This window comes from Conger conger, chromosome 8, assembly GCF_963514075.1.
Source record: "Conger conger chromosome 8, fConCon1.1, whole genome shotgun sequence".
NCBI lineage: Eukaryota > Metazoa > Chordata > Actinopteri > Anguilliformes > Congridae > Conger > Conger conger.
The window spans coordinates 42,789,296-42,814,769 of record NC_083767.1 but is presented as its reverse complement, the minus strand read 5'-3'; the positions used below and the strand labels follow the sequence as shown (position 1 = coordinate 42,814,769).

The window sequence follows — 25,474 nt, the reverse complement described above, 5'->3', positions numbered from 1 at the left end:
ATCAAGCAATGTTTAGAAACAGCTGATGGCTGGATTTTACACCAGGGTAGTCCCTCTTCCCTCCGTACCCACATAAAGAAGCCCTGAGGGCTGGAACCTAAACTCGACTCCCAGGCTTATATCAGGGGCTTTCAGCACACTCCAAGGTGTGGTCACAGAAAGTGTAGCCAAAGCAAATAGAACACAGCAAACCGTTCTTAAAACATTGTTTTATTGCTCAAATAAAACGTAAGACAACACAAGAGAAGGCGATATGGTATGGACCAGGCAGAGATCCACACTTAACGTGCTGCCAATACACCTGGACCAATGCCTCCTGGGTAACGGAACAGTTTTCAAACCCGAACGACGAACACACAAAAAAAGATTTAGGAGACGTCCAAGACGCTCATCTTTCAGGAACGCAATTCAGCTGGTCTACAGCAGGAGATGTGACTGGGACAGGACAGGTGTGTCGTAATGGAGTGTGTTGTAATGGAGGAGTGCGCAAGGTTCCAATCCCATAAACTCAGAAGGGTTTGGTTCAAGGCTTTCATCCCAATGACATGGGCGTGCTACAGAAGAGGCTAAGCTGAGGCTTTCGTGGTGAATAGTCCATCTCCCCTTATATCCATCTCAGGTAGTCAAAATAGTTTTCTCTTCCCATTTAGGGTGAAACAAACAATTGTAGCTCAATTCAAGGCTCAAGACAATACAATGTTACATTTGGACAAGCATAAGAAATGAAATAATTTCACAGAATGTCGTCAGCTAACTGTGGTTAGCACATCATTTGTTCATTCACCTCAAAAGGACCAAACTTACTGTAGTTACAAGATGTGTTCTACCTTCTTCAGATGTCCCAGACCTTCCACTGAGCACAGACCACTTTACAGATGGATGGGGGAACATGCCATGTAGTGGGACATTAGGTGCAGATCCTGTGGAACACGTTTTGGGGCGAGCAGAGTAGACAGCAGCCCAGCACTCGATGTGAGCGGACAGGAGTGGAAAAAGCCTAAACATGAATGGAGTGCAAGGCAAGGCCTCAGTTACAGGATCTCCAGCGACGTAATCTCCACTCCAATTAGCTGCAACATTATGGCCTTGTGAAATTGCTACAAGAACATTTCAGGCACATCATCACAAGGCTAGGATATGGTTTACAATTACAACTGAAATAGTAACAGATTATTTATACAACTGAAAAGAAAAAAACAATAATAAAAATGAAAAAAACGTTTGGAAAATGATGAGAAAAAAAAAAAAAGTTTCACCCGTTTATTGACATTTTGTTTGTAACCGTACATTCATCAATCTGGTCCCAGAAAATTAGTACCTGAGAATTCTGCAGTGGTAGAAAACACCTCAGTCCTACCTTCAACGTGAACACTACCATTCGTAGTCTGTACCGAATACAATAATAATAATCATAATCATGCTACAGGCAGAATTCACTTCCTGGGTGAAAAAGAGAAATGTAATAATCAAGTAATGTAGTGGATGGAGGTATGGTGTCTCATAAAAAAAGATAAAAAAAACAGAAAACTTCAGGACACCACCTCAATGGGTGAACAAAACAATCACTTACTGATAATAAACTAATAATAGACTTTTTGACTTTGAGTAAAACACTTGAGAATTGGCATACTCAACGTTCCTGGACAGTTTAAGTTTAAGATGCGTCTGTGCTGACCTTTGACCTTAGTGTGGAGGGCCCAGTGTAGGGGCTGGGGAAGGTTCAGCAGATCCTCATTGTGAAAGAAGTCTCTGTGAGAGAGGAGAGCCACTTGGGCCTCAGTGTAACTGCGTGACTCCAGAACAGCCACATTACAGCAGATTGTAATAGAATCACAAGGTGATGAGCCCCGTCATCTTACAAATGAGGAACAGCAAAAGTGCAAAATCATTCACAAAAAATTCAAATGAGACACTCCTAAATACATTGCAACTCAAAAACAAAACAATGCCAAAAAAAAAAAAAAAAGAATGATGAAAATAGGAATTGAAGAGCCTCAATAAATAACAGAAAACCATTCAAATAAATATCCTGGCTGTACATCTTTTAAAAATATAAAGCACAACTCCTAACATCCTCAGTCCTGATCCGCTTGCCTAGACGTCCTGGGCTGTGACGTCACTTCCTCCTCCGACCCCTCCCCTCCCTCTTCGTCGGCCTCGCCCTCCTCCTCTTCCTCGTCACCGAAGGTCTGCTCCTCCATGTTGGCGAAGCCGTGTGAGCGAGCGGCCACCTGGGCGGCGAGGGCGGAGCTGAAGCTGAGGGTGGCCGAGCCGTGCAGCTCCGTCAGCCTGTCCATCACCGACACGGCCGGGACCTTGGCAACGAATGGCCAATCGGCACCGTTCCCCTCTGCCCCTGGCTCCGCCCCGACTGACCCGTCGTACTGGTAGTGTAGGGTCTCCACCTTGGTGCCGTCGGGGGCCGGGGCAGGGGGCATTTCCTGCCTGGTTTCGGACGTTCCGCAGCTGAACTCGGTTGGGGCGGGAGGGGGGTCGGGTGGGGGCCCAGGGGGGTCCGATGGGTGGTGGTTCTCTCCTCTCTCTGGTTCCAGGGGCTCCGGTGGGTGGTGGTTCTCTCCTCTCTCTGGTTCCAGCGGGTCAGAGGCTCTCTGGGGTTCTTGGGGCTCAGGAGGCAGGACTGTGTTCAGGGCAGCTGGGAGAGGAGAGAGGAGGAGGAGAGGGTCCGAGTCACATGACAGGCACCAGGTCTACTATCAGTATGTGTGCTGTAGATGCAAGGTTGTGTCTACTTTTGGGTGTGCATGAGTGTCTATATGTGAGTCAGTGTGTGCGTCTCTGTGTGGCTGCAAGTCTCTGTGTAGGGCGTGTGTTTGTCCTTCTGTGGGTGTGAGTATGTGTATGTGTGCGTATGTGTGTGTGTGTGTGTATGTGAGTGTGTGTGTGTGTGTGTGTGTGCGCGTGCGTGTGAGTGTGAGTGTATGTGTGCAAGACTGCGTGTGTGTGTGTGTGTATGTCTGCGTGTGTGAGTGTGTGTGTGTGTGCGTATGTGCGTATGTGTGTGCGTGTGTGAGTGTGTGTGTGTGCGTATGTGTGTATGTGTGTGCGTGTGTGCAAGACTGCGTGTGTGTGCGTGTGTGTGTGTGTGTGACTGCGTGTCCACACCCTGGTCTCTGAAGAGCAGCTGTTTCCACTTCTGCCGCTCCACCTCTGACGCCCGCATCCCCAGCACGGCCTTGAGCTCCAGCAGGACGCGGCGCGACTCCTCCCTCTCCCGCCGCTGCCGCTCACGCTCCTCCGGGGAGAGCAGGTCCAGCAGCGGCCCCCGCCACTCCGAGTCCGAGTCCGAGTCCGACACGTACGCCTCCAGCTCCTGCCCAATCAGAGAGCACAGCCAGTCTTACCCAGCATGCCTGCTGGAACCAGGAAATGGGTTCGCACTCGTCCCACGTCACAGTGAAACCCTGTAACTGGCCCATGCCTTTCACCAGGTATCAAAGTCCTCAACTCACCTCTGCTCAATTAGCCAACCGAACCCCTCCCTCTGCTCAATTAGCCAATCAAACCCCACCCTCTGCTCAATTAGCCAATCAAACCCCTCTCTAGCCAATAAAATATCTCAAGCCGAATATTTATTCCGTTTTCCTATTTTTTGCCATGGAAGATTTAATTAAAATTGAGCTCAATTCTCATTTGACAAAAAATAAGATGCCATAACCTTCATTCTCACAGTGAAGGTTATTCTTCAGATCAAAGGCATCACCAAATGGCCAGGCTAAGAAACACTATTGAATAAATGACAACCCCCGCCCCCCTATACCTGCTCCTCTGGCACTGGATCCCGGTCCTGGATGAGGGTGACTGTTGGGGGAGGTGGGGGTAGCTGTCGGCTGGCATTCTGCTCCTTTGCTCCAGGGGTTCCTGTCACAAACGTGCAGACCACAGGTGAGTCCACTGGCCAGTTTAATGAGCAACAACTCATAAAACAGGTACGTCAAAACATTATCAGCTTCTGTTTAAGACTCAATTAAACGCTGGAATCGTGTTACTCAGCATTCAGGCAGTAATGCTGGTCTCAACCAGCAATTTCAGCTAAGTGAAAAATGTCATTAAAGCTTCATGAACCAAACATCAGATTTCCAACATGTCCACCTTTCAAAATTATTATTAAAGCAGTGGTGTGAAACTTCACCTCTATAGCTTAATTCAGCACGAGGCATGCAGTCAACAGGCTAAAGGAGGCTACAGTACAACCCCATCAGCACAATCTCCTGCAATGTTTTATATTTATATTTATATTATATTACTTATACACACCCTACACGTAAATCACTTTAGTATATGTCCGCCTGTATAGGTTCATGCGGTATGCAAAAAGCGGAAACAATGCAACATCACCCCGAAAGAAGAGCGTATGCAATGAAAATAATATGAATATTCCTGAGTTATGAGTCTAGCCTTACAGTGCACCAGTCCTGAACCGTCGCACCAGGGTCTGTGAAACGGCGAAGATTCGCTTGCTCGCCCAGGTAAGTGGAACCATATGGAGGAGAGGCGTAGTGATAGAGCTGTGATTTACACAAACGTGCGCGTAGGCGCTCGCCAACAGCGGTTCACAGGGTCGTAAAGAGCGACAGACAGCTGAAATGCCTCCAACGCCTGAAGAGAAACTGTGGCAACAGGCTGGTTAGAAAACCTGGTTAGAGGAGGGGATTCGCAACACTGGAGCTCCGAAATGTATGTGGATAATTAAACCGGTGGCCAAACCACAGCAAATTTGGGCCGTCGATGGGAAGTTGAAAACGCCACCCGTTTGGGGCTACAGATGTACCTCCAGCATTGCTATGACAACCAGAGACCCCCGCGCATCCACATCTTATGGTGTTTGAGACGCAGGATTGTGTGTGTTCCCGTCTCTCAATTACACGCCACCTACTGCAGCGAATCCTGACTGACACATGACCCCACGGCGGTGGTCTCGGATTGCACCTCTCTGTGCGGAATGGAGTTCCCCGTTTCTCCCGCTCTTCTGATCTGAGTGGGAGCAGAAACCCAATCCAGCGGGAAACTGCTGGTATTCCCCAGCCCTGCCGGAGCACTGAGGGACAAACGACTCGGCCAGACACGGGGGTGACAAAAACAGCCTTTATGGGCTTGTGAACTGGTTTTAGTCCTGATGCATGTTCTCTCCTCTTCTAAGGAATACATCAGCGAAAGCAACTGAAGATGTGACTTTAAGCTCAGACGATGGGAACTAGCTTCTTCCACCAATGCGAAATTTGTTTTATTGGTGTGTCACCTTTGTGTTTCATTTGTGTTTGTTTCAACCCTTTTTATTTTATGTGAGTTGGTCACCTGTCTCATCTGCGACTTTAACCAGCTGACCTGTGAGTTGGTCACCTTTGTTTTACCTGTAACAGTCAAACCTGCGTTTCCCTTGTGCGCGTCTCACCTGTGAGTAGGCAGCCTTCCTGAGTTGTACCTGTAACAGTTTAACCTGTTTCCCGCGCACGTTTCACCTGTGACAGTTTAACCTGTGTTTCCCTCGCATGTGCCACACCTGTGAGTTTTACCTGTGACAGTCTAACCTGCGTTTCCCTCACGTCTCACCTGTGACAGTCTAACCTGCGTTTCCCTCACGTCTCACCTGTGAGTTTTACCTGTGACAGTCTAACCTGTGTTTGCTTGCGTCTCTCCTGTGAGTTTTACCTGTGACAGTCTAACCTGTGTTTGCTTGCGTGTCTCACCTGTGAGTTTTACCTGTAACAGTCTAACCCCATGTTTCCCTTGCACGTGCCTCACCTGTGAGTCTAACCTGCGTTTCCCTCACGTGTCTCACCTGCAACAGTCTAACCTGTGTTTCCCTCACATGTCACCTGTGAGTTTTACCTGTGACAGTTTAACCCGTGTTTGCTTGCATGTCTCACCTGTGAGTTTTACCTGTAACAGTCTGACCAGTGTTTCCCTCACGTGTCTCACCTGTGAGTTTTACCTGTAACAGTCTGACCAGTGTTTCCCTCACATCTCACCTGTGAGTTTTACCTGTAACAGTCTGACCAGTGATTCCTTCACGCGTCTCACCTGTGAGTTTTACCTGTGAGAGTCTAACCTATGTTTCCCTCACGTTTCTCACCTGTTAGTTTTACCTGCGAGTCTAACCTGTTTCCCTCATGCGTGTCTCACCTGTGAGTTTTACCTGTAACAGACTGACCAGTGTTTCCCTCACGTGTCTCACCTGTGAGTTTTACCTGTAACAGTCTGACCAGTGCTTCCCTCACGTGTCTCACCTGTGAGTTTTACCTCTAACAATCTGACCAGTGTTTCCCTCACGTGTCTCACCTGTGAGCGGGTCGTCGGGGCGACCGCTCGCCCTGCGCAGCATGCGGTCCACCTGCGCCACCGTGTCGTCCCAGCAGCAGGAGCTGGCCTGCATGTGCGGCTGCAGGAGGCGCAGCCTGTCCTGCAGCTCCTGGTACCCGCTGTCCGTCACCTCCGCCGTCTCCCGGGAGACCATCAGCTTCTCCAGGTCATCCTCCAGGATGATCATCCTGGAGAGGCAGGAGAGGAAGAGGTCCGTGTGAGGGGCAGCATGGTGTGTGTGAACCAGTAGGGGGTGTGTGACCCGGGGGAAATTGTGAGGGGAGGAGGGGGGGTGGAGTTGAAGAGACTGTGAGCGAATGAAAAAAAAGTGAACGTATATCTTCTGATGATGTCCAAATCTCCTGTTTTGCCAGCAGGGCATTTTTGTACAATGGGAGCCATAATTCAGCCTGCAGTCATTGGCATTAGTGCTTTAGTGATGTTTTAGTTCTAAAACAGGCCCCCCTCTTATTGCACACATAAATCAGAGAAATGCACTCAGACGATCTTACACTGTGGGAGAGGATCAGCTAAATTAATATAATACAATGCAGGGTCATACAGCGTAACCTAACTGAGCTCTCCCCACACTACACTGTGAAGCGGGAGGGTGATGCATGACATTACTACACTGAACAAAATGAGCAGTCAAAACAAAATTTTTTAATAAAATACAAAATATATTTTAATTCAGCCTGTCAGGGTGTGAACCTGTACATCTGGAGGGTGGAAGACCTATAGTTCTTGGCCCTCGGGGACCATGACTTGCTGATTCTTGGATATATGGATATCTTTATATCTATATCATGCTTAGTTATATGGCTAACAAGGGATTATGCTGGAGGAGTTCTGAAGAGCAGTATTCAGACCCAAGCGCTTTTCCAGAGAGGAGCCACTTTAAACAGGACAGTACTCCCTCCTCATTGCAGAGCTCCTGGCTGCTGCAATACTCTACAGTAGGGTTTATTTAAACAAGGGGTCAGGACTCAAAATGGGTCATGAGAGTGTATGAGGAGGGTCCTGGGATGGGTCTGCAGTCCACCAGGCAGTGCTAGGATGTGTATTGCAAGGCTCAGCGAAAGGCACTAAATGTCTAATTTGGGTCTTGGCATTAAAAACTATTTCCAATTTGAGTCCCAAAATTTTCTCCAGTCCCCTTCCTGGCAGCTGACAGCAGGGCCCTGCCCCGCACTCACACAGTCTCTCACTCCTGCCCCGGCCGCAGCTCTCCGTTAGCCTAGCACACCTGCTCCCCAGGCCCCGGCTCGCTGACGCCTGACTGGTCCGTGTCCCTGCTCCCGGGCCGAGCGCTGATTGGTGGGTCTTTCTATAGCGGTCAGCTGCCTTCCTGGCCATTTTAGACGGACAGCTGCAGAGACGGTGGGGGTTTCAGGGGAAGGCAGGCTGAGGCCATGGTGGGGTTTATGATATCAGCCTTGCAGGGTCAGAACAAGCTTGTTCACCTGCGGTGGACTGCCGGGTTACACGGAGCTGCTACAAATGAGAACCAAGAAGCTAACAAAGGGGTACACGACTACTGGAGGCCCAGTCTGTGTGCTGGTTTTCAAACCAATAATCTTCATTTTAGTTCTTTGAGAGATCTATGCTGGTTCACTCCAGTAAAATCTTTAGGATACACATGGCACGAAGACAAATGTCAGATGAAAATAAGGCAAATGAACAAATCGGTTCAAGCCGTGCACCCCAGGGCTAATGAAATGTTTGAAAAGCAGGGGCAGGCAACCCTGGCCTTGGAGTGCCAGAGACGGTCCTGGTATTCGTTCCATCCAAACCCTATAACTACATAACTTGATTTAATTTGAATTGATTTAATTGAATGAATGCAGGAGACTATATACTGGAGGCCCTGAGCATTTCAGCATTCAGAATATTCAGACTCAGACTTTTACTCATCCATCAAACTCAGGAGGTCAAATTCAGATGGAACAGAAAACAGAAACTTCCCAGCGCTCCAGGAGCAGGGTTATAAAGCGTGGGGTTGCTGGCCGGGGCCGGGGTACACACTCGTTGAGCAGGGCCTTCAGGTGCAGCTGCAGGCTGCGGACAGACGCGTGGAGGCTGTTGAGCTCGCGACACTTCTGCCTGGCGACGCGGGCCCTCTCCGAGCCCTGCGACTGGTGCTGCGTCTCGAAGTAGCGGTGGAAGTCGTAGCTGCGCTGCAGGTTGCCCAGGCAACCCGAGAGGGTGCGGAGGAGGGGCCCCGTCACCTCGGCGACGACCCGGTGCGAGGGTCTGGATTTCCGCGGCCCCCCCGGGACCTCCACTCCGTCCCCGGCCGCCTCTTTCCCCTCCTCCCGCCCGGGGGACAGCAGCAGGGCCAGCCGGCGGAAGAACTCCGAACTCTGCCCCACCCACAGCTGAAACAGCACCTGCACGGACGGCAACAACAGAGGGACAATCAGAGCGAAGACTGACCGACGTGGAGATGCAGGGATGCCATCTTGGCAATGACCACGTTTTCTGGAGATGGTGCTGACATCGGTGAAAATGCGATCAATCTTAAAATATTGGGGTTTTTTTTGCAAATCAGATTTCAAGATTATAAGCACGTTACCTTTCATTTTGGGGTAATACATAATATATATGTAAAAGATAGAAATATAACTGGTGAAGATACAGCGATAAAAGAGCCATTTCTCTAGGACCTATAGCAATGGAGATATGGCATCATAACAGGTAGAGACAGCAGAGGGAGTGTTACAGGTGAGAGACCTGACGTTAAGGTCACAGGTGAGTGTTATAGGTGAGAGACCTGACGTTACGGTCACAGTGACAGGTGAGTATTACAGGTGAGAGACCTGAAGCTATATACACAGGGGATCAAACCACTGACCTTGCGGGTCCCAGTCATGAACCTTAGCCACTATGCTACAGGCTGCCCAGTGACAGGTGAGAGACCGGACGTTACGGTCACAGAGACAGGTGAGAGACCTGACGTTACGGTCACAGAGACAGGTGAGAGACCTGACTTTACGGTCACAGAGACAGGTGAGTGGTAATAGGTGAGAGATCTGATGTTACGGTCTCAGTGACAGGTGAGAGACCTGACTTTACGGTCACAGAGACAGGTGAGAGACCGGACGTTACGGTCACAGAGACAGGTGAGAGACCTGACTTTACGGTCACAGAGACAGGTGAGTGGTAATAGGTGAGAGATCTGATGTTACAGTCTCAGTGACAGGTGAGAGACCTGACTTTACGGTCACAGTGACAGGCAGACAGCAGTAGAACTCGTCCAGGTGAGGACGCCCACCTTGAGCACGGGGAGGCTGTAGTCGTTCGTCAGCTCCTGCATCTGCTCGTCAGTGAGAGGCTCCTCCCCCAGGCCCAGCCCGAGCTCCTTCAGAGGAACCGTGGAAACGTAGTTCGTCACGTTGTCGATTTCGGAGTCCATGGGATACGTGGCAGAAAAGGGTTAAGGCAAATACTAACGGTATTGTAGCCCAGATAAATCCCAGAACCACATTTCATCCACCAATTTACACTAAGCGCCTGAAGCAGGAGACAATCCTCCCCTGGAGCAATGCAGGGTTAAGGGCCTTGCTCTTATTGTGGCTACACGGGGATGGGTGACACACACCATCCATTTTGTGCCAGAACACTCAGCACAAATCAGCTGAGGTGGAGAGGGAAAGAACATTTTATTTGGCCAATGAAACTGGGGGTTGATTTGGTAGCAGGTTGGGAATTTGGCCAGGACACCGGGGAACACTGTACTATTTGTCTTGCACCAACCATTGTCTGTGTCATTAGTTTTATGTGTGTAAAGGTTTTACACACACTAATGGCCTCACTAAATCATGCTCAAATATAAGAAGGGACCAGGGGAGGGAACGAGAGAGAGCAGAGAGGAAGGGGAAGACGGGCAGGTCGAGAGGATCTTTCCGGCCCTGTGCTCCGGGCCGCCCAGGGTGGGGTGGTCCCACATCCTGCAGGGCAGGGAGGTGTGAGGGGGGGGCAGGGGGAGTAGGATATGACTTGAGCATGTGGCAGGTAGCCAGACGGGAGGGCTAGGGTGGGGTAAAAGGGTAGTTGGGTAGGGGGGTAAGAGGATGGGGCAGTAGGGTGTTGAGGGGGGCAGGGGGAGTAGGATATGACTTGAGCATGTGGCAGGTAGCCAGACAGGAGGGCTAGGGTGGGGTAAAAGGGTAGTTGGGTAGGGGGGTAAGAGGATAGGGGCAGTAGGGGGTAAGAGGATGGGGCAGTAGGGGGGTAAGAGGATGGGGCAGTAGGGGGGTAAGAGGATGGGGCAGTAGGGGGGTAAGGGGATAGGGGCAGTAGGGGGGTAAGGGGATAGGGGCAGTAGGGGGGTAAGAGGATAGGGGCAGTAGGGGGTAAGAGGATGGGGCAGTAGGGGGGTAAGAGGATGGGGCAGTAGGGGGGTAAGAGGATGGGGCAGTAGGGGGGTAAGAGGATAGGGGCAGTAGGGGGGTAAGAGGATAGGGGCGGTAGGGGGGTAAGAGGATGGGGCAGTAGGGGGGTAAGAGGATAGGGGCAGTAGGGGGGTAAGAGGATGGGGCAGTAGGGGGGTAAGAGGATAGGGGCAGTAGGGGGGTAAGAGGATGGGGCAGTAGGGGGGTAAGAGCATAGGGGCAGTAGGATATGACTTGAGCATGTGGCAGGTGGCCAGGCGGGAGGCTCTGAAGGCGCAGCGCAGCGTCCTGTAGGAGGCCTTCCTCAGGCCCAGGAGCTGCTGCCCGCGGGGGTGTGCTGCTCCCGCTCTGTTTAACGGACAGGCCGCACTGACCCTGTCGAGCAAACTTTAGAAGTGAAACGTGATACAACTGTGCAGACGTCCCAGACCAGCTCTGTTACAGCACACACACACACATCTGCACACAACTCATGCATGGTTTTACACAGTCTGTATTTCTTTCTACCTACCAGACCTGGGTCAAATATGTAATTGTTTTGGATTACTTCTCTACACTTTACTGAGCTTGGCTGGTATATTGGAACCTGTACAATACCCTCAAAACAGCAAACCCTGCCTCCTGGTCCTCAACTGCACCAGGCAAGATCAGTCAAGCACAGAAGAGTATTTGAATCCAAAACAATTACGTAATTTGACCCAGGTTTGCTACCTATGAAGCACATACAAAGTGCAGATAAAAAACATCTACAACACAGGTGTCAAACTGCAGTCTTGGAGGGCCACAGTGTCTGCTGGTTTTTGGGTTGTACCTGGATTGGGTTCATTTAAGTCATTGATTGGCTAATGAATCCTCACACTTTTTTCTCAAGGCTGTAATTGACAACAAACTGAAAGGAAACAACAAAACCCCACCGACACTGAGGCACCCTGGGAATTTAGTTTGACACCCCTGCTGTCAGGATGCACAGCAGAGAATATTCATAGCTAAGAACATGGAAAAAAAACGCACAATGACATCATAACAGGAAGGAAGATGACAGAGTGTCAGATGTCAGAAGAGAGAGGAAGAACAGAGTCTGAAAGCTCTAAACCCTGAAACCATGACAAAGAAAACTAACTCCAGACAGAACCATAAAGCGATTAATAACTTGTAAGGGAAGTAAGGGTGGGGTAAGTGTTGAAATACCAAGGCTGTACGTTCAATCACTAGAGGGAGCAGTGTAGTCAGAACGGTGGCAGAACCAGGGCACGGTCTGTCTGAAATCTGTGGGGTGGGCTTAGTAGGGTGCATGTAGCAGGGAGGGTCTTGAGAGTGTGACGGGGGTAAGAGTGGGACAGTTTGAGGACTGGGGCGGTAGAGATAAGAGTTTAAGGCACAGCAGCCCAACCCTGTTCCTGAAGATCTCCCATCCTGAAGGTTTACACTCCAACCCAAACAAATCACCGCTCATTCAACAGCAAGAGATCTCATTGGGCCGTATCAGGTGTGCCAAATTAGGGTTCAAATAAATACCTACAGGATGGCAGATCTCCAGGAACAGGGTTGGGCAGCCCTGACTTAACCCTTTTAGGTAATGAGAGTGATTTGAATAGTCTTAACTGATCACTGTAATGATGTAACCATCACTACAGTTACAGTGTGAGATCGAGTGCGAATATAACAGTGTGAGTTGAGCGTAACAGTGGGAAAGATATGCACTGATAGTGCAAGACAGATATAGAGTGCGAGTTGAGAGTGCAAGAGATATGATAGAGGCACACTGTGACAGAGTGTGAATATAACAATGTGAGTTGGACACTTAGTGTGAGTTGAGAGTGAGAGAGTGAGAGAGTGAGAGAGTGAGAGAGTGAGAGAGTGAGAGATATGAAAGGAACACTTACAGTTTGAGTTGAGAGTGAGTGGGCGAGGGTAACAGTGGGAGAGATATGATAGAGGAACACTGACACTGTGAGACAGATATAACAGTGTAAGTTGGACACTTACAGTGTGAAGCCCCGGGAGATGACCTCGGTCTCCTGCAGCAGACGCAGACTCTTGCGAGCCAGGCCCGTTAGCGCCCTGCTCTCCAGTGCTAGCTGCTCCAGCTGCCTCCCGCGGGCCCGCATGGTCCTCTGCAGCCTGCCCATCCTCCACAGAGCGGCCCCCCGCACCGCCATGAAGCCCCCCAGCCCCACCAACCAGGGCAGCAGCACCAGCAGCCCCGGCCCCCCCTCCAGAGACCGCAGCGCCGCCAGAACCGCCACAAACACCATCAGAACCGACAGGTCCCTGTGTGGAGACAACACACACACACACACACACCATCAGAACCGACAGGTCCCTGTGTGGAGACAACACACACACACACCCACCCTCAGAACAGACAGGTCCCTGTGTGGAGACAACACACACACACACACACACACACCATCAGAACCGACAGGTCCCTGTGTGGAGACAACACACACACACACCCACCCTCAGAACAGACAGGTCCCTGTGTGGAGACAACACACACACACACACACACACACACACACACACACACACACACACACACACACACACACACACACACACACACACACACACACACACACACACACACACACACACACACACACACACTCAGAACTGACAGGTCCCTGCTTGGAGATAACACACACACACTCAGAACAGACAGGCCCCTGCGTGGAGACAACACACACAAACACCCTCAGAACAGATAACACACACATACACACACACACGCCATCAGAACAGACAGGTCCCTGGGTGGAGACAACACACACAAACACCATCGGCCTTAAGGGAAGTAATAGAAGTTTCTGGAACACGCATGTGATTATTACTGGACATTTCTTTCAAGTAACAAAGGACAGTTTCTGTGCCTTGGGTAAGCAAGGCAGCCGTGTGGAGTAGTTATGTCCATTGCTGTAGGGCTGACTACTGTGTGTATTTATGTAGAAGCAAAATAAGAGCACTGTAAAAGTACTGATAATAGTATGGGATGAGTGTGGATGATCCAATCAGAGGAGTAAAAACCAGGTTCAGAAAGTAAATGTCTTCCCCATTATTTTTGTTCCAATTACCTGGATTTGCTAATTGCTAATTCTTCATCCAAGAGGTAGAACTAATTGATGAAATCAACACATTTGACAACCCTACAGCAATGAGCATAACTACAGCACCCTTTGTCTTTTGTATTCAAGCCACACAAATCTGTTTTTATTAAAGGATATTTTGTCAAGAGACAATTACATAAATGTGATATGATACGTAAGCCAGAGAAAGGGATAAGAGAATGAGTTCCAGAAGTAGAAAGCAAGCAGACCGAGCGGTCAAAGGGGTATGAATAAGACCCAAAAGCCCACAGCACAAACGCCCCTCTCTTCAGTCCATTCAAACGCACTGGCCAGGAAAGAGCCTGCAAGGCCTAAATCTCTCATTCATAGATTTACTGTCTGCAGGACCGAGTTTTTCTCAGAGGGAGGGAGGGGTCAGAGAGATAGAGAGAAACAGCTACCGTGTGAAAAGATGCAGACGGCCAACACACGGAGATAAAGAAAGGGAGGAACAGAAAGAAGATACAGAGAAAGGGTGAGAGAAAATAAAGAGAGCAGGCTTGGGTCAAATACGCAATTGTTTTGGATTTAATAACTTTTCTACGCTTTACCGAGCTTGTCTGGTGTAACATGTAGAACGCTCTCAAAAAAGCCCTGCCTACTGGTCCTCTTGGTTGGCACAATTACAAATTAATCGAGCAAAGAAAAGTATTTGAATCGGAAACAATTTCGTATTTAACCTAGGTTTGCTACCTATGAAGCACATACAAAGTACAGACAAAATCAGACAACTCCTACAACACAGGTGTCAAACTGCAGTCCTGGAGGGCCGCAATGTCTGCTGGATTTCTGCTGCCGCAATGTCTGCTGGAACCACCAGTGGTTCATTCAAGTCATTGATTGGCTAATGAATCCACACACCTTGCTCTCAAGGCCTTAATGGGCACATGATTGTAAGAAAAACACAAGAACCCACAAACACTGTGGCCTCCTGGGAATTTAGGCACCCCCACTGTGCAGATAAATTGAGCAGAAAAATGAATGTGAATCCATAATAATAACAAATGTGACCCAGGTCTGGAAGACGGACGGGACGGTACCAGAAGGAAGGCGTGGCCAGGAAGCGGGGTGCGGGGGGTGCGGGGCCGGAGGCGTGGTCACAGGATGAGCCCGCAGAGAGGATGCTGGGATCGAGCAGCTCGATCAGCTCCACGTCCTCCTGCAGGAGAACGTCCTGCTCCAGGATGGTGCGCAGGGAATACTGCCCAAACTCCGCATCCTGGAGACAGGGAGGGAGAGAGAGAGACTACTCAGTAAACTCCACTGCTATGATCAATATAATTTTTCTCAATTAGCATGACATATTTTAATAACAGAAATGATGCACAATCATATCAAGTATAAGAATTTACCATGACAGCACAACAATGCCTCAAAGTTCCAAACATTTCAGGGTTCTAAACGACCTCCCTCTGTGACCACCATCTCTCAGGTAGTGACAGCTGTGTATTGTTCCCGGAAAATTCCTAAGAGGTTTTGAATTTGCCGTATTTCAGGGAGCGTTGTGAAACTTTGACACTACACTCTCTACTTCTACACAGGCACCCTGCCTGTGACGCTCCTATCAGGGTCAAGAGACTCGGCTGGCTTGAGGTGAGGTGGGGCATTTGGCTGGGGTATGCCTTTCCCCCCCTGCTTTAATGAATTATTATTTAAAATATCATGTATATCATATATGCTGTATATTTGCCTCTAGATCAAAACCATGCATTCCCCTTAACGATTCATTAATTGCAACTGTGTTCTCACGATAGAATGACATTAAATATAGGTCATGATAAAACAAATACCAAGGACATGACCTCAGTGTCCTCAGTGGAAGCCCTGCTCCTTACCAGCTGCTGCTCCTGGCTCTCGGTCACGCTGGCCTGCTGGAAGAAGCTCTGCTTCCACACGGCCTCAGCCAGCTTCCAGAGAGGGCCATCCTGCAGAGGGAGGCAGGGGGAGGGGGGAGAGAGGGGGAGAAAGGGGTTATGTCCAGGCCGGCTGTCAGAGACGTGACTAGTAACAAAATGCAGATGGGTCCCTACAGGAGATCAGCCGGACCCTCTATGCCTGTGGATTCCCACACACACAGGCCCAGTACAGAAGCCTAGCACAGGCCCAGTACAGACAGCCAGCACAGACCCAGTACAGACAGACACAGAACCACCACCGACCCAGCACACACCGACACAGACCCAGTAGACAGCCAGCACAGACCCAGTACAGACAGACACAGACCCAGTACAGACAGACACCGACCCAGCACACACAGACACAGACCACCTCGTATTCCCAGCCACCGACCTGGGCGACCTTCCACCCAACCCCCTTTCTCAAAATCGAAAAACAGGGGAGAAACGGTCTTGATTACATCACTGTCCAATTAGCATTTGAATATGGTTCCCGGCAGAGCATAGAAAGAGACGCATGTGTCAGGGGGACGGGTTAAAACGCGCTGAAGTTCACACAGAGGGACGGTGACATTCACATGAAGACTGCATATGCCCCGCTTTCTCAGGCCCTCTATACAAGCAAGCAAATGAGCCACTCTGCGTGTCTCCACGATCCTGTCCCTGAATGCAGTGAGAAGGCTTCTTTATGCAGGGGCCTGGTAAACTGCCACAGGAAACAAGCCCTTTCAGAGGCCAATAATGCCTCTGAGATTGTCCGTTACTCACCCTCCCCACTTCTGTGTACTTCTCCCCCTCTCGAAGGGCACCCCCGCACTCGTGAAAACACCCCTGTTTACACCCAATCAAGCTCCTTTTTCTGGGATGCCAGGCTCCACCAGCTCACCAATGCAAGAAAATGCGCTCTGTCCGTAAAGCAGCAAACAATGAAACAAACTTAGCAGTCTGATAATCTCCTTACAGGAAAGGGCCTCTGCAATCAGCACGAATTGACAAGTAGAACGGATGTTAAGCATATTTCCCGAATAACATACATAATTCTTCTTGGGAGGCCATCTTGTGCGTAACGTTTGGAAGCCCAGGCGAGCTCATTGGTGGAGAGGGAATGCTAACAAAGGCGCGATGGGATTGGGTCAGTATCTGTCCAGACAAGATGGACGACTGCAGTCTCACATCTGCTCGACTGGCTGACCCTATGCCTGAGGACACACCGTTATCGACTGGACAGACAGGGATCCATTTATGACCGCCACTGAAGACCGGACAGGATGGAGGGGACAGGAGACCACATCTGCAGCCCCATTACCAGAATCGAGCGGAGAAAGAAAACGTTGACGCATCAATTTCTTTTGAAGCAGTTGAGTCTGCAGCCCTGTTACCTCTCAACTGGAGAGAATATTTCTGCTACCGTCTACTACCGGTGCCTTACAGGTCAAGCAGGTGTCAGATACAAAGCGTTGTAGAACACCAGGTCTGGTCGTTAGCATGAAAGGTAAAACGAATGAAAGAAAGTGTGTGTGGGCATGATTTCAATTTGTGTGTTTGTGTGTGTATGTGTGTGTATGTGGGTGTGTGTGTGTTTGGGTGGGGAGGACTGGGGGGCTTTTTTTTTTTTTTTGCAATGACCAGGATATCATATGACAGCACATGGTTCAAACAGCTGCTTCTTTTCCCCTGGTTTTCAGTTCACATCCATCTTTAACAGGGTTCCTAGATGTGTGAAACCTCACACCGTCATGCAATTTGTTATTACGAATTTGCGGAGAGGGCACCCTTACTCACCTTGGTAACAAGGATTAGATTACACCCACGTATTTTACAACAATGTTACAGTCTAAGGCAACTGCCCCTGTGGTATAACTGAGGGGAAGCACCACGAGTGGTTCGAGCCCTGCTCAGTAACCACCATTTTGTTTATTTTCTGGCCGTTCCTTGTTCAGGCTCTTCTTTATCATTCTGGACATGGTGCAGACTGAAGAACATTCCGGGTGCTTTGTGCTTGCCACCCACTGTGTGAAAGACAGCTCGGAGTAAACCCATTCCAGGGCACAGTCCAAAGCCATTTCACCGTCAGTTTATTAGGCAACAAAACAAATTTGTCAAATGTTTCAAACTCCTGATCACAAAAATGCAAACAGGAGCAATTGCAAGTAAAAACAAGACCACTAAATACATTTGAAATTTGTATTTGAAGTTTCAAAAATGCTTGCAAAATTTGTTTTAGGTAGTTTTAAATAATAGTATTTTTTGTGGGATTGATAACAGAATATAAAACAAATATTTGCTTTGGCTAAGAACATTTAGTTTAACACTTCACAAACGTGGAAGAGTTGGGGCCGACGTCATAAAGCAGCATTCCCTGGATAACTGGATAAAACCCAGAACAGCCATTTCGTACTTCAGTCCATGTTCCAGATATGGGAGGGTTCTGGGTTTTACTCAGCGCAGTTATCCAGCTGTGGCAGCAATCCTGCTTTGTGATAAAGGCCCTTGGTATTCTCAGATAAAATATATAGTACTCCAGCTGATGAGTTATCTAGCTCAGTTGAGGTGACGTGGTTCATCAGGTGACAGGGTTTATCTCCTTGTGGGAATTTTTATGAAGCACTCCATAACCCAGTGAAGTTACATAGCCTGCTTTCACACTGCAGGTACACAGTGAAATCTAACAAGTCTAAACACCCACGCAACCCCAAGGCCCACACATAAAAGGCTACAAACTCCCTGCCGCGACTTTTATAAAGCCATGGACATACACCTCCCCTATCATTCCAGCTTAAAAGTGACACACTCTTTGGTTTCTCCAGGGCTATTCCATCCCGTAGGCTTAATGCCAAAGGTCTAGAGAGCATGGGAACAGTGCAGGAAGACATCCCAACACACAGTCCCTCAGCCAAAGTACAAGGGCACTAAACAACCCCTTGTGACCCTGTGAAATTACCCTCAAGTCCTGACCGCAGCACAACCCCTTTAACGTGAGATTACACTGAAAAGCAGTCCTTACGACCTCAGTGCACGTAAATCACATTTTATCAGGGTAGGGCAACTGACAGAATAGTCTCCTGTAACACTTTGGGTGAGGTATGAAGTGGAGTGAGTGGATGCTCCACCCAGGACATTAGAGACAGTGATCCTTCAGCAGACACCAGGCACCACGCCCCCACATACCTGCAGCTGAGGAGGGGAGGGGCAGCAGGGCGATTTGGTACTTGGGACAGTGCAGGCTCAGGTTCCTCTGAACTCTGAACTCATTTGGCATGCGACCCGCCAGTCACGGCAGTCGATGGAGGCAGCAAGCACACTGAGCAGCAGTGCTGCAGGAGAGCCGAAGCACCCAGTGCTAGCCTGCTGGTGCTGCATGAATGAACTCTGGTCAGACCCTGTCACCATCTAATGATGACCATTTAAACACAGGACAGACGCAGGTGACCTGGGGCGACTGGCTATCCCATTCTGGTGTGGGCACTGGGACAGCCTGTAGCCTAGTGGCTAAGGTATATGCCTGGAGTGTTCCAGTCACATAGGGTGTGTGGTTTTCAGGTTTGTGGTCCAAGCCCCCGTGTAGTGATGATAAGATTCCAGATGCAGCTGTTTGGCCCTTGAGCAAGGCCCTTAACCCCACATTGCCTCATCTAAGGGGGTGGCTCAGGGGGTGGAATAAACATTCCCATGGTAACAGTTGGCCTAATAGACAGAAGAATTGTCTTCAGACACCATCTTGGTTTCCTTCCCACCCATAACCCAACCTTATTCAGCTTATGGTATTTTATAGTGTTATATTATAGCTTTATGGTTTCCTTCTTAGGGCTTGTTATGGATATAATCTTTATTTTGGTTATCCTATTTCACTTGCATTCGCACTTTAGCGATGTGGCATATAGGTATACTCGGTGTGGGAACGTTGTTATGCAGGCACTGATCCTTAGGTGAATGCACTTATGTTCTCCTATGTTAATCCCTCAGAATCGCTTGCAAAATGACTATAATGCTCTGTAATGTAATAGCCAGCCTTACCTCAGATATTCAACTGCCTCGCTTTTTGTAGCAGGATGATATGGTTTCAGATTACCCTGTAGTTCTAAAACAAAAACGGGTTTCTGAAAAAAGCCAATCCAGTGCAATTTGTGTTTTCAGTCCAAAGCTAATCGATAGACAAGCCTTATAAATTATGTTACGATCGACGTGGTTTACATTTTGGCCGCAGCCTAACACAGGCACACCGCCTGATGTACACAACAATCCATCAACTAAGAATGCATCTGACTGGTTAGCCTGCCGATGCTAACCTGAGGAAAAAAGCTCCAATCTCACTGGAATAACCTCCTGCAAAAGGACACATACAGTCGTGTGTGTAGACACCAGTGTTTCCCACACTATTACACAACGGGTACACCATCCCTCCAGGAATGCAGAGAGCTGCTCGCCCACATCCACCTGATCCTGCCTGTTTTATGCTGGGGCTCCCATTTCATACAAATGGTGAGATCAGATCGTAGCAGCATTGGAAGACTGAGCTGAACTTTGAGTAGAACCAGGTGTTATGGCCACTTGTACAGCAGAAGGCTTAAGATTAGAAGAAGGACAAAGAAAGAAATGGTTGAATAACCACAAGATTTTTGTTTTACAACAGTCATCTTAGTCTCCAGAATTTAACCTGATCCAGAAGCACAGACGAAAGCACCATGGGTGGCTTTAGAGGGCACTGAACTGTAACTCAAGATACATAAAAATGCTCCATTTCACTGCAGAGAAATAAGCCCCTTGACTCTTTTTACCAATAAACGATAACGAAAAGTCAATTTTGCGCTGGGTTAGATACAAGAATGTCATATGACGAATAGGCCATTCTGCAAATCCAGATTTATCTTAACCATACACACATCAAAGAAAATATAACCAATGAATGCACAGCCGTTATGCAAAAGTGTACAAGCCAAGTAATGTTGAATTGGCTAGCTTGCAGTGTCTATTTACCACAGCTCCAAGAAAAGCAGTATTGTTGACTGAACATGCTTTTCCCTCACTCCACCATGCAGCTGGAGAGGGAAAGCAGACCAAATAAGAACTGGGAGAGAAAGTGAACAAGCAGAACAGCGTCTGACTTGAGCTGGCAGCCCTTTCATACAGGAAGTGGTGAACACCAGGAAGAGCTCTCGGAATTCCAGCTCCGCACTGTAACCGTGTCACCAGCAGGACGTTCCCAGAGGAAACAGGGCACTGGCAGAGGGTTTTCCGAAGGGCACGACAACATCCACAGTCCAGAGATAAACGGGTGGGTGTGGAGTCAGGACTCAAAGAAGCAAAGCTGGAGTCAATGTCACTTTACCTTCATCTTACCTCCCATGACATCAAAAAATAATAAAAAGTAAAATTGATTATATATATATTCTTTTTTTCTCCATTCACTATCTGCTCGATCTGCTCGCGGTCCTTGTATATCTCTGTTGTGTAGTGACGTATCGTGATGTGTCGCATTTCGATTGCTGCAGAACTTAAAAAGCACATATACAGAGCTTTCTTTCTCAGGTAAGGCCATAGCAGTTTATCCACGATGTATAGGTAATTATTTCACCATACTGGAATATGAAATTAATACTTTTCGTCGTCACCCTAGCAACACTTTTGAAGTAAAAATTTAATTTCAAACCACTTCCTATGTCCAGTCAATTAGCATACACGCTATATAGCTCTTCAGTGCCTGATCAGTATTCAAAATGCAAAATGTCACCATAGGTCACTACGCAACAGAGATAGTAAGTACACAGAACAGATCGTTGAGGCTAGCAGAACGTAGACCGACACCGGCCCTGTTAGCCATGTGAGGCCGTGCCAGGGGAACAGGCCACAGGAGGGTCCGACCTCCAGCTGGTCCAGGTGGCGGTACAGGAGAAAGGGAAGGAAAAGCGAAGGGAGGGGGTGAAAGAACGGCCTGACGGAGAGGAAAGGGCCTGGAGCTGAGTCACAGGGACCCAGGGAGGGTGGCACTCACTCTGGCCAGGCCGGGCGCATCCTGCGGGAAGGGCCCCTCCTCTGGCCCCGCGCACGGCTCTTCCTCTTGAGACACCGTCGGACATGCCTCGAAATCCGTGTGTCCTAGATCCTGCAAGTACTGGAACAGCGGAGAATTCTGGAGAGGAAAAGGGCGGGGAGGGCGGTTAGCAATGGGCCTAGGAACACATTTGCTCACACGCCCACTCAAAGCGAGCCGCATTGATCCGTTTATGGCAGAGAACGAAAGATGCCAGTAACCAGGCATGACACAGACATGGTGATGACATCACAGCATCAAGCATAGGAGGAAAAAAAAAAACTAAAAGAGACTGATTTTTATGACTCAAGCATAAGACTGCAGGGATGTTGATTTGGTTGCAACATAACTGCGTCAATCACAGACCTTTGAAAAGAGGAAAGGCAGGGCCACCTTTCACTCTAAAGGAAGGGCTAAAAAACAAAACAAGATGTGTTCTTCTCATGGTGATATCCAGCCCCACTATTCTGTTCCTTTTGGCTTTATTTTGTCATGCTTTCGGAAACATGGCCTGCGAAAATGAAAAATCCAGATCTCATAAAGGAATCATATATTATGAATGCCTCCATGGTACGGATAAAAAGAACACAGCTTATCATTTGAGGTGGATTTCAGTAAAGAGATTAACTCTATTTTTGCAGGTTGAACCAGGGGTGAATTTTCACCCAGGGGCAAGCAGCTTCGCTCAAGCATAATGAGGTGGAGAAGGCCTAACCACAGTTTGCACCATGCTTTTCATTTCAACAAGGCTTTTCCTGCCCTACCTTGTGCATGCATACAATACAAAGTTTGTGGGCTGACATTCTAGCGAATAAAAATATGACAACCTTCACTGGTATCACATCACAAACAAAGAACATATCGTTTCACCACCTGTCAATCAAATAATTCTGCTTAATGGAATATGGCACCACCTTGTTCACCATCTTTAGGCCATATTCACACTCGTCAAATAATTTATATATGTTGTGGATATGTATGGTGCTGGACCAAATAACTTGACATGAATAGAATCAGTTTCTCTAACCAAGCACTTAGTCTGCATGCCCCTGAAATTGTACTTAAAAAGTATGATATATTTTCGATATCCCCTTTCCATATTGTATATGCCCCATAACAGCTTGCTTCACAGTACCGTCCTCACCACGAAGCATTGCGACTCGTAGCCAAACAAGACTGGTAGCCAACAGCACTGGCTATCTTGAATTGCTCACGATATCCAAACTAGCAAATGCATCTGGAGAAATAACTTAACGCATTTCTGAATCACAGTCATTGACCCATTTTCAACTGCAGTTGTCTCCGCAATTGATTCTCTTTGCTAACGTTACGTGGAACCACAAGGATTTTCGCTTAGTTTACACTTTTCCAGAGATCGAGCTAGCTACAGGCAACTAGAGTACCAGGTTCCCCAACATTAGCTATTGAGATGCTTAGCAAGCGAGCGTCTGTTGCAGACATCGCTAGCTAGCTAGCTAGCTAAAACTAATGGTGATCTGTAATAACCAACACACACAACACTGGCTAGTTCAACACAAACAACATGGATGTGCTATTTAATGTGTGTACAATCTGAAGTCATTCAAATTGCTCGTGGACTTCAACATAGCCATGGGCTAACAAAGCTAACAAGCTAACCAACTCACACCACATATATCTAGCTTATCACTTTGATAACTGATAGCTGTATAGTTTCACAGTACATTGGGCAACCTAGCTAGATAGCTGGTTAGCTGGTTAGCATGCAGGGCAGCTAGTTAGAAATTGGTCAGCATTCAAACCGCACATAGACTAGCAGGCTTTGTCACACATAGCGACCGCAATGGAGCGACAATATTCACAGCAACAGCGAGTTATATGTGCAGGTACACAGGCATAGTGCCTACAGCTACACCACGCACTAATATAAACAAAACACCTGCAAATGCTGCACGAACCTCAAACACCACCTCTTCATCATACTCCTCAGTCATTTCGCTCCACCATAGGTATCTCACTCGTTACGCATTCTGGGATTGTAGTCCAGTGTTGTCAACGGGAGGAAAAAGTTGTGCACATGTTGGATGCGCAGAGCTCCGCGTCTTAAAAGACTCAAATTACCAACATGCACCACTGTTTTAAACAAACCAGACGCAAGTCTCGTGCTCATGTTACAAGTGGGCCAGTGGTGAAGCACCTCTAGTGGAAGTTGTACGAAAGTTCTCAGCTCCAGGCAAATGTTCAGTGGCTAATTGAGATTGATGCAACGCTGAGGTCTGCAAGTGAGCTGCGAAAAGTAAATACGAGGTCGCTGAGGAATACCTTCTACTTGTGACCTATTTTTTGTGTTACCTGTTTTCTCAGTGAAAAGGAGATGGATTTGTCGCGATTGTTTTGGACGTGCCATTGTCTTGTGGATTCTGCATCTGACAGAGCATCATGAAAAAGAGGTTCTACGAAGTTATCGCCACCACTCAGAAAGAAAGTCGTTAATGGATTTAAGGATCAACTTTTGGGAACCATGAGCACAGGTTAGGTAGTTTCTTGAATGGTTATTGCTGATTATGCAGTTTAGCTGTAACTGTCCTTTAGTCATGTAACTTAAGGTTACCTGGTAAAGCGGAAATGCAGGATAACTCATATGAACATGTACGTAGCTAGTATTTGGTTATTTACTGTATATTTAAACATTAGCGAACTATATGATATAAGCAAACTAATGTTTTGCTTTGTGTCAATTGCTTTTACGAATCATTGATAACAGATCTCAGTTTGAGGTTCCAACAACTTGAATCCCAAAAAACTAAAAAAAGAAAAAAAAAAAAATATATATATATATATAAAAAGATATATATGGGAACATTCATACCCGGCCATGTCATCAATTATATACACAATGCTGTCGTTTACTGTATTTCAGATATTTGAGATAAATTGTGTTTTTTCATCTTTCCCCCATTTTACCAGCTGTTTCGAAGTGTACCTTTTGGGGGGGGATTGCAAAGACAATCAAGATACTTGATCCCTGAGGGCGCATGTTCAGACAGATTTTAGCTGATTATTGTTTTCTGTACGCGTGGTTCTTTGCCACTTTATTGACACATTGCTTGGAAACCCATTTTCTTCCATATGGGCAAAGCTGAATATACGCAATGGAGGATACTCAGACCATAGTTATTGGACTAAGTTACATATCGTGTTCTTACTATCTCAGAAATTGACGATAATTAAATTACCTACACACACTATTCAATGACTGTACATTCGTGATCGCATAAAAGTAGCCCGTGTCAGGGTTAGCAACGGAGCTTCAGTAGGGAAGCAAATTGGGCTTGAAGCTCTTCCTTTGTGCTTTGATCGGACAGAATGAGACACCGGCCACTGTTTCTTTGTTAGAACCACGTTTGAAACGTTGGTAGCCAACTGTAGATCGTGACTTAAATGCACAGTTCGTTTTTTTTTCCCAGGTGAAAAAAGACGGATGAAAGGGCATGCACATTTAGTATTTTATTGAATACAATTATTCCATAAACTAATTCTAAACATCTTAATCTGCAGGATTTGTAAATTACTGTGAGCAATTGAACATTTCAAAGGGTAAAACTACATTTCGGACCACACTTTACTGTTTCAGGTGTGCAATTACTTTGGAAAAATGAGAAGGGAGCATAAATAATGAAAGGGAGCATGTAAACTATTACCCTATGTCTACTAACACAGGAATCATCTGGACTGTAGTCACACGCTGAATAG

General features: G+C 47.7%; 2 protein-coding genes across 3 annotated transcripts in view; one reads left to right on the top strand and one right to left on the bottom strand.

Moving 5' to 3' along the window:
• Nucleotides 1–229: 229 nt before the first annotated feature.
• vezt (vezatin, adherens junctions transmembrane protein) lies at nt 230–23,818 on the bottom strand. Of its 2 annotated transcripts, none has more exons than XM_061252182.1 (12): nt 23,680–23,818; nt 21,704–21,841; nt 15,655–15,744; nt 14,860–15,038; nt 12,699–12,983; nt 10,945–11,099; nt 9,593–9,741; nt 8,344–8,708; nt 6,298–6,506; nt 3,779–3,879; nt 3,124–3,331; nt 230–2,653 (listed from the first exon to the last, which is right to left on the bottom strand). In XM_061252182.1, exons 1-12 carry the CDS (start codon nt 23,713–23,715, stop codon nt 2,076–2,078), a joined length of 2,493 nt encoding a protein of 830 aa, XP_061108166.1. In that variant the 5' UTR covers nt 23,716–23,818; the 3' UTR covers nt 230–2,075. The 2 variants fall into 2 exon arrangements, with proteins under 2 accessions (XP_061108166.1, XP_061108167.1); XM_061252183.1 differs by having other exon boundaries at nt 10,945–11,087.
• A 113-nt stretch (nt 23,819–23,931) lies between these two features.
• The window catches only part of fgd6 (FYVE, RhoGEF and PH domain containing 6), a 30,874-nt gene continuing 29,331 nt past the window's right edge, over nt 23,932–25,474 (top strand). The window contains exon 1 of the mRNA XM_061251891.1: nt 23,932–24,252. Coding sequence (XP_061107875.1) covers nt 24,243–24,252 — 10 coding nt within the window. The 5' untranslated portion in view covers nt 23,932–24,242. The remainder of the gene's footprint in view (nt 24,253–25,474) is intronic.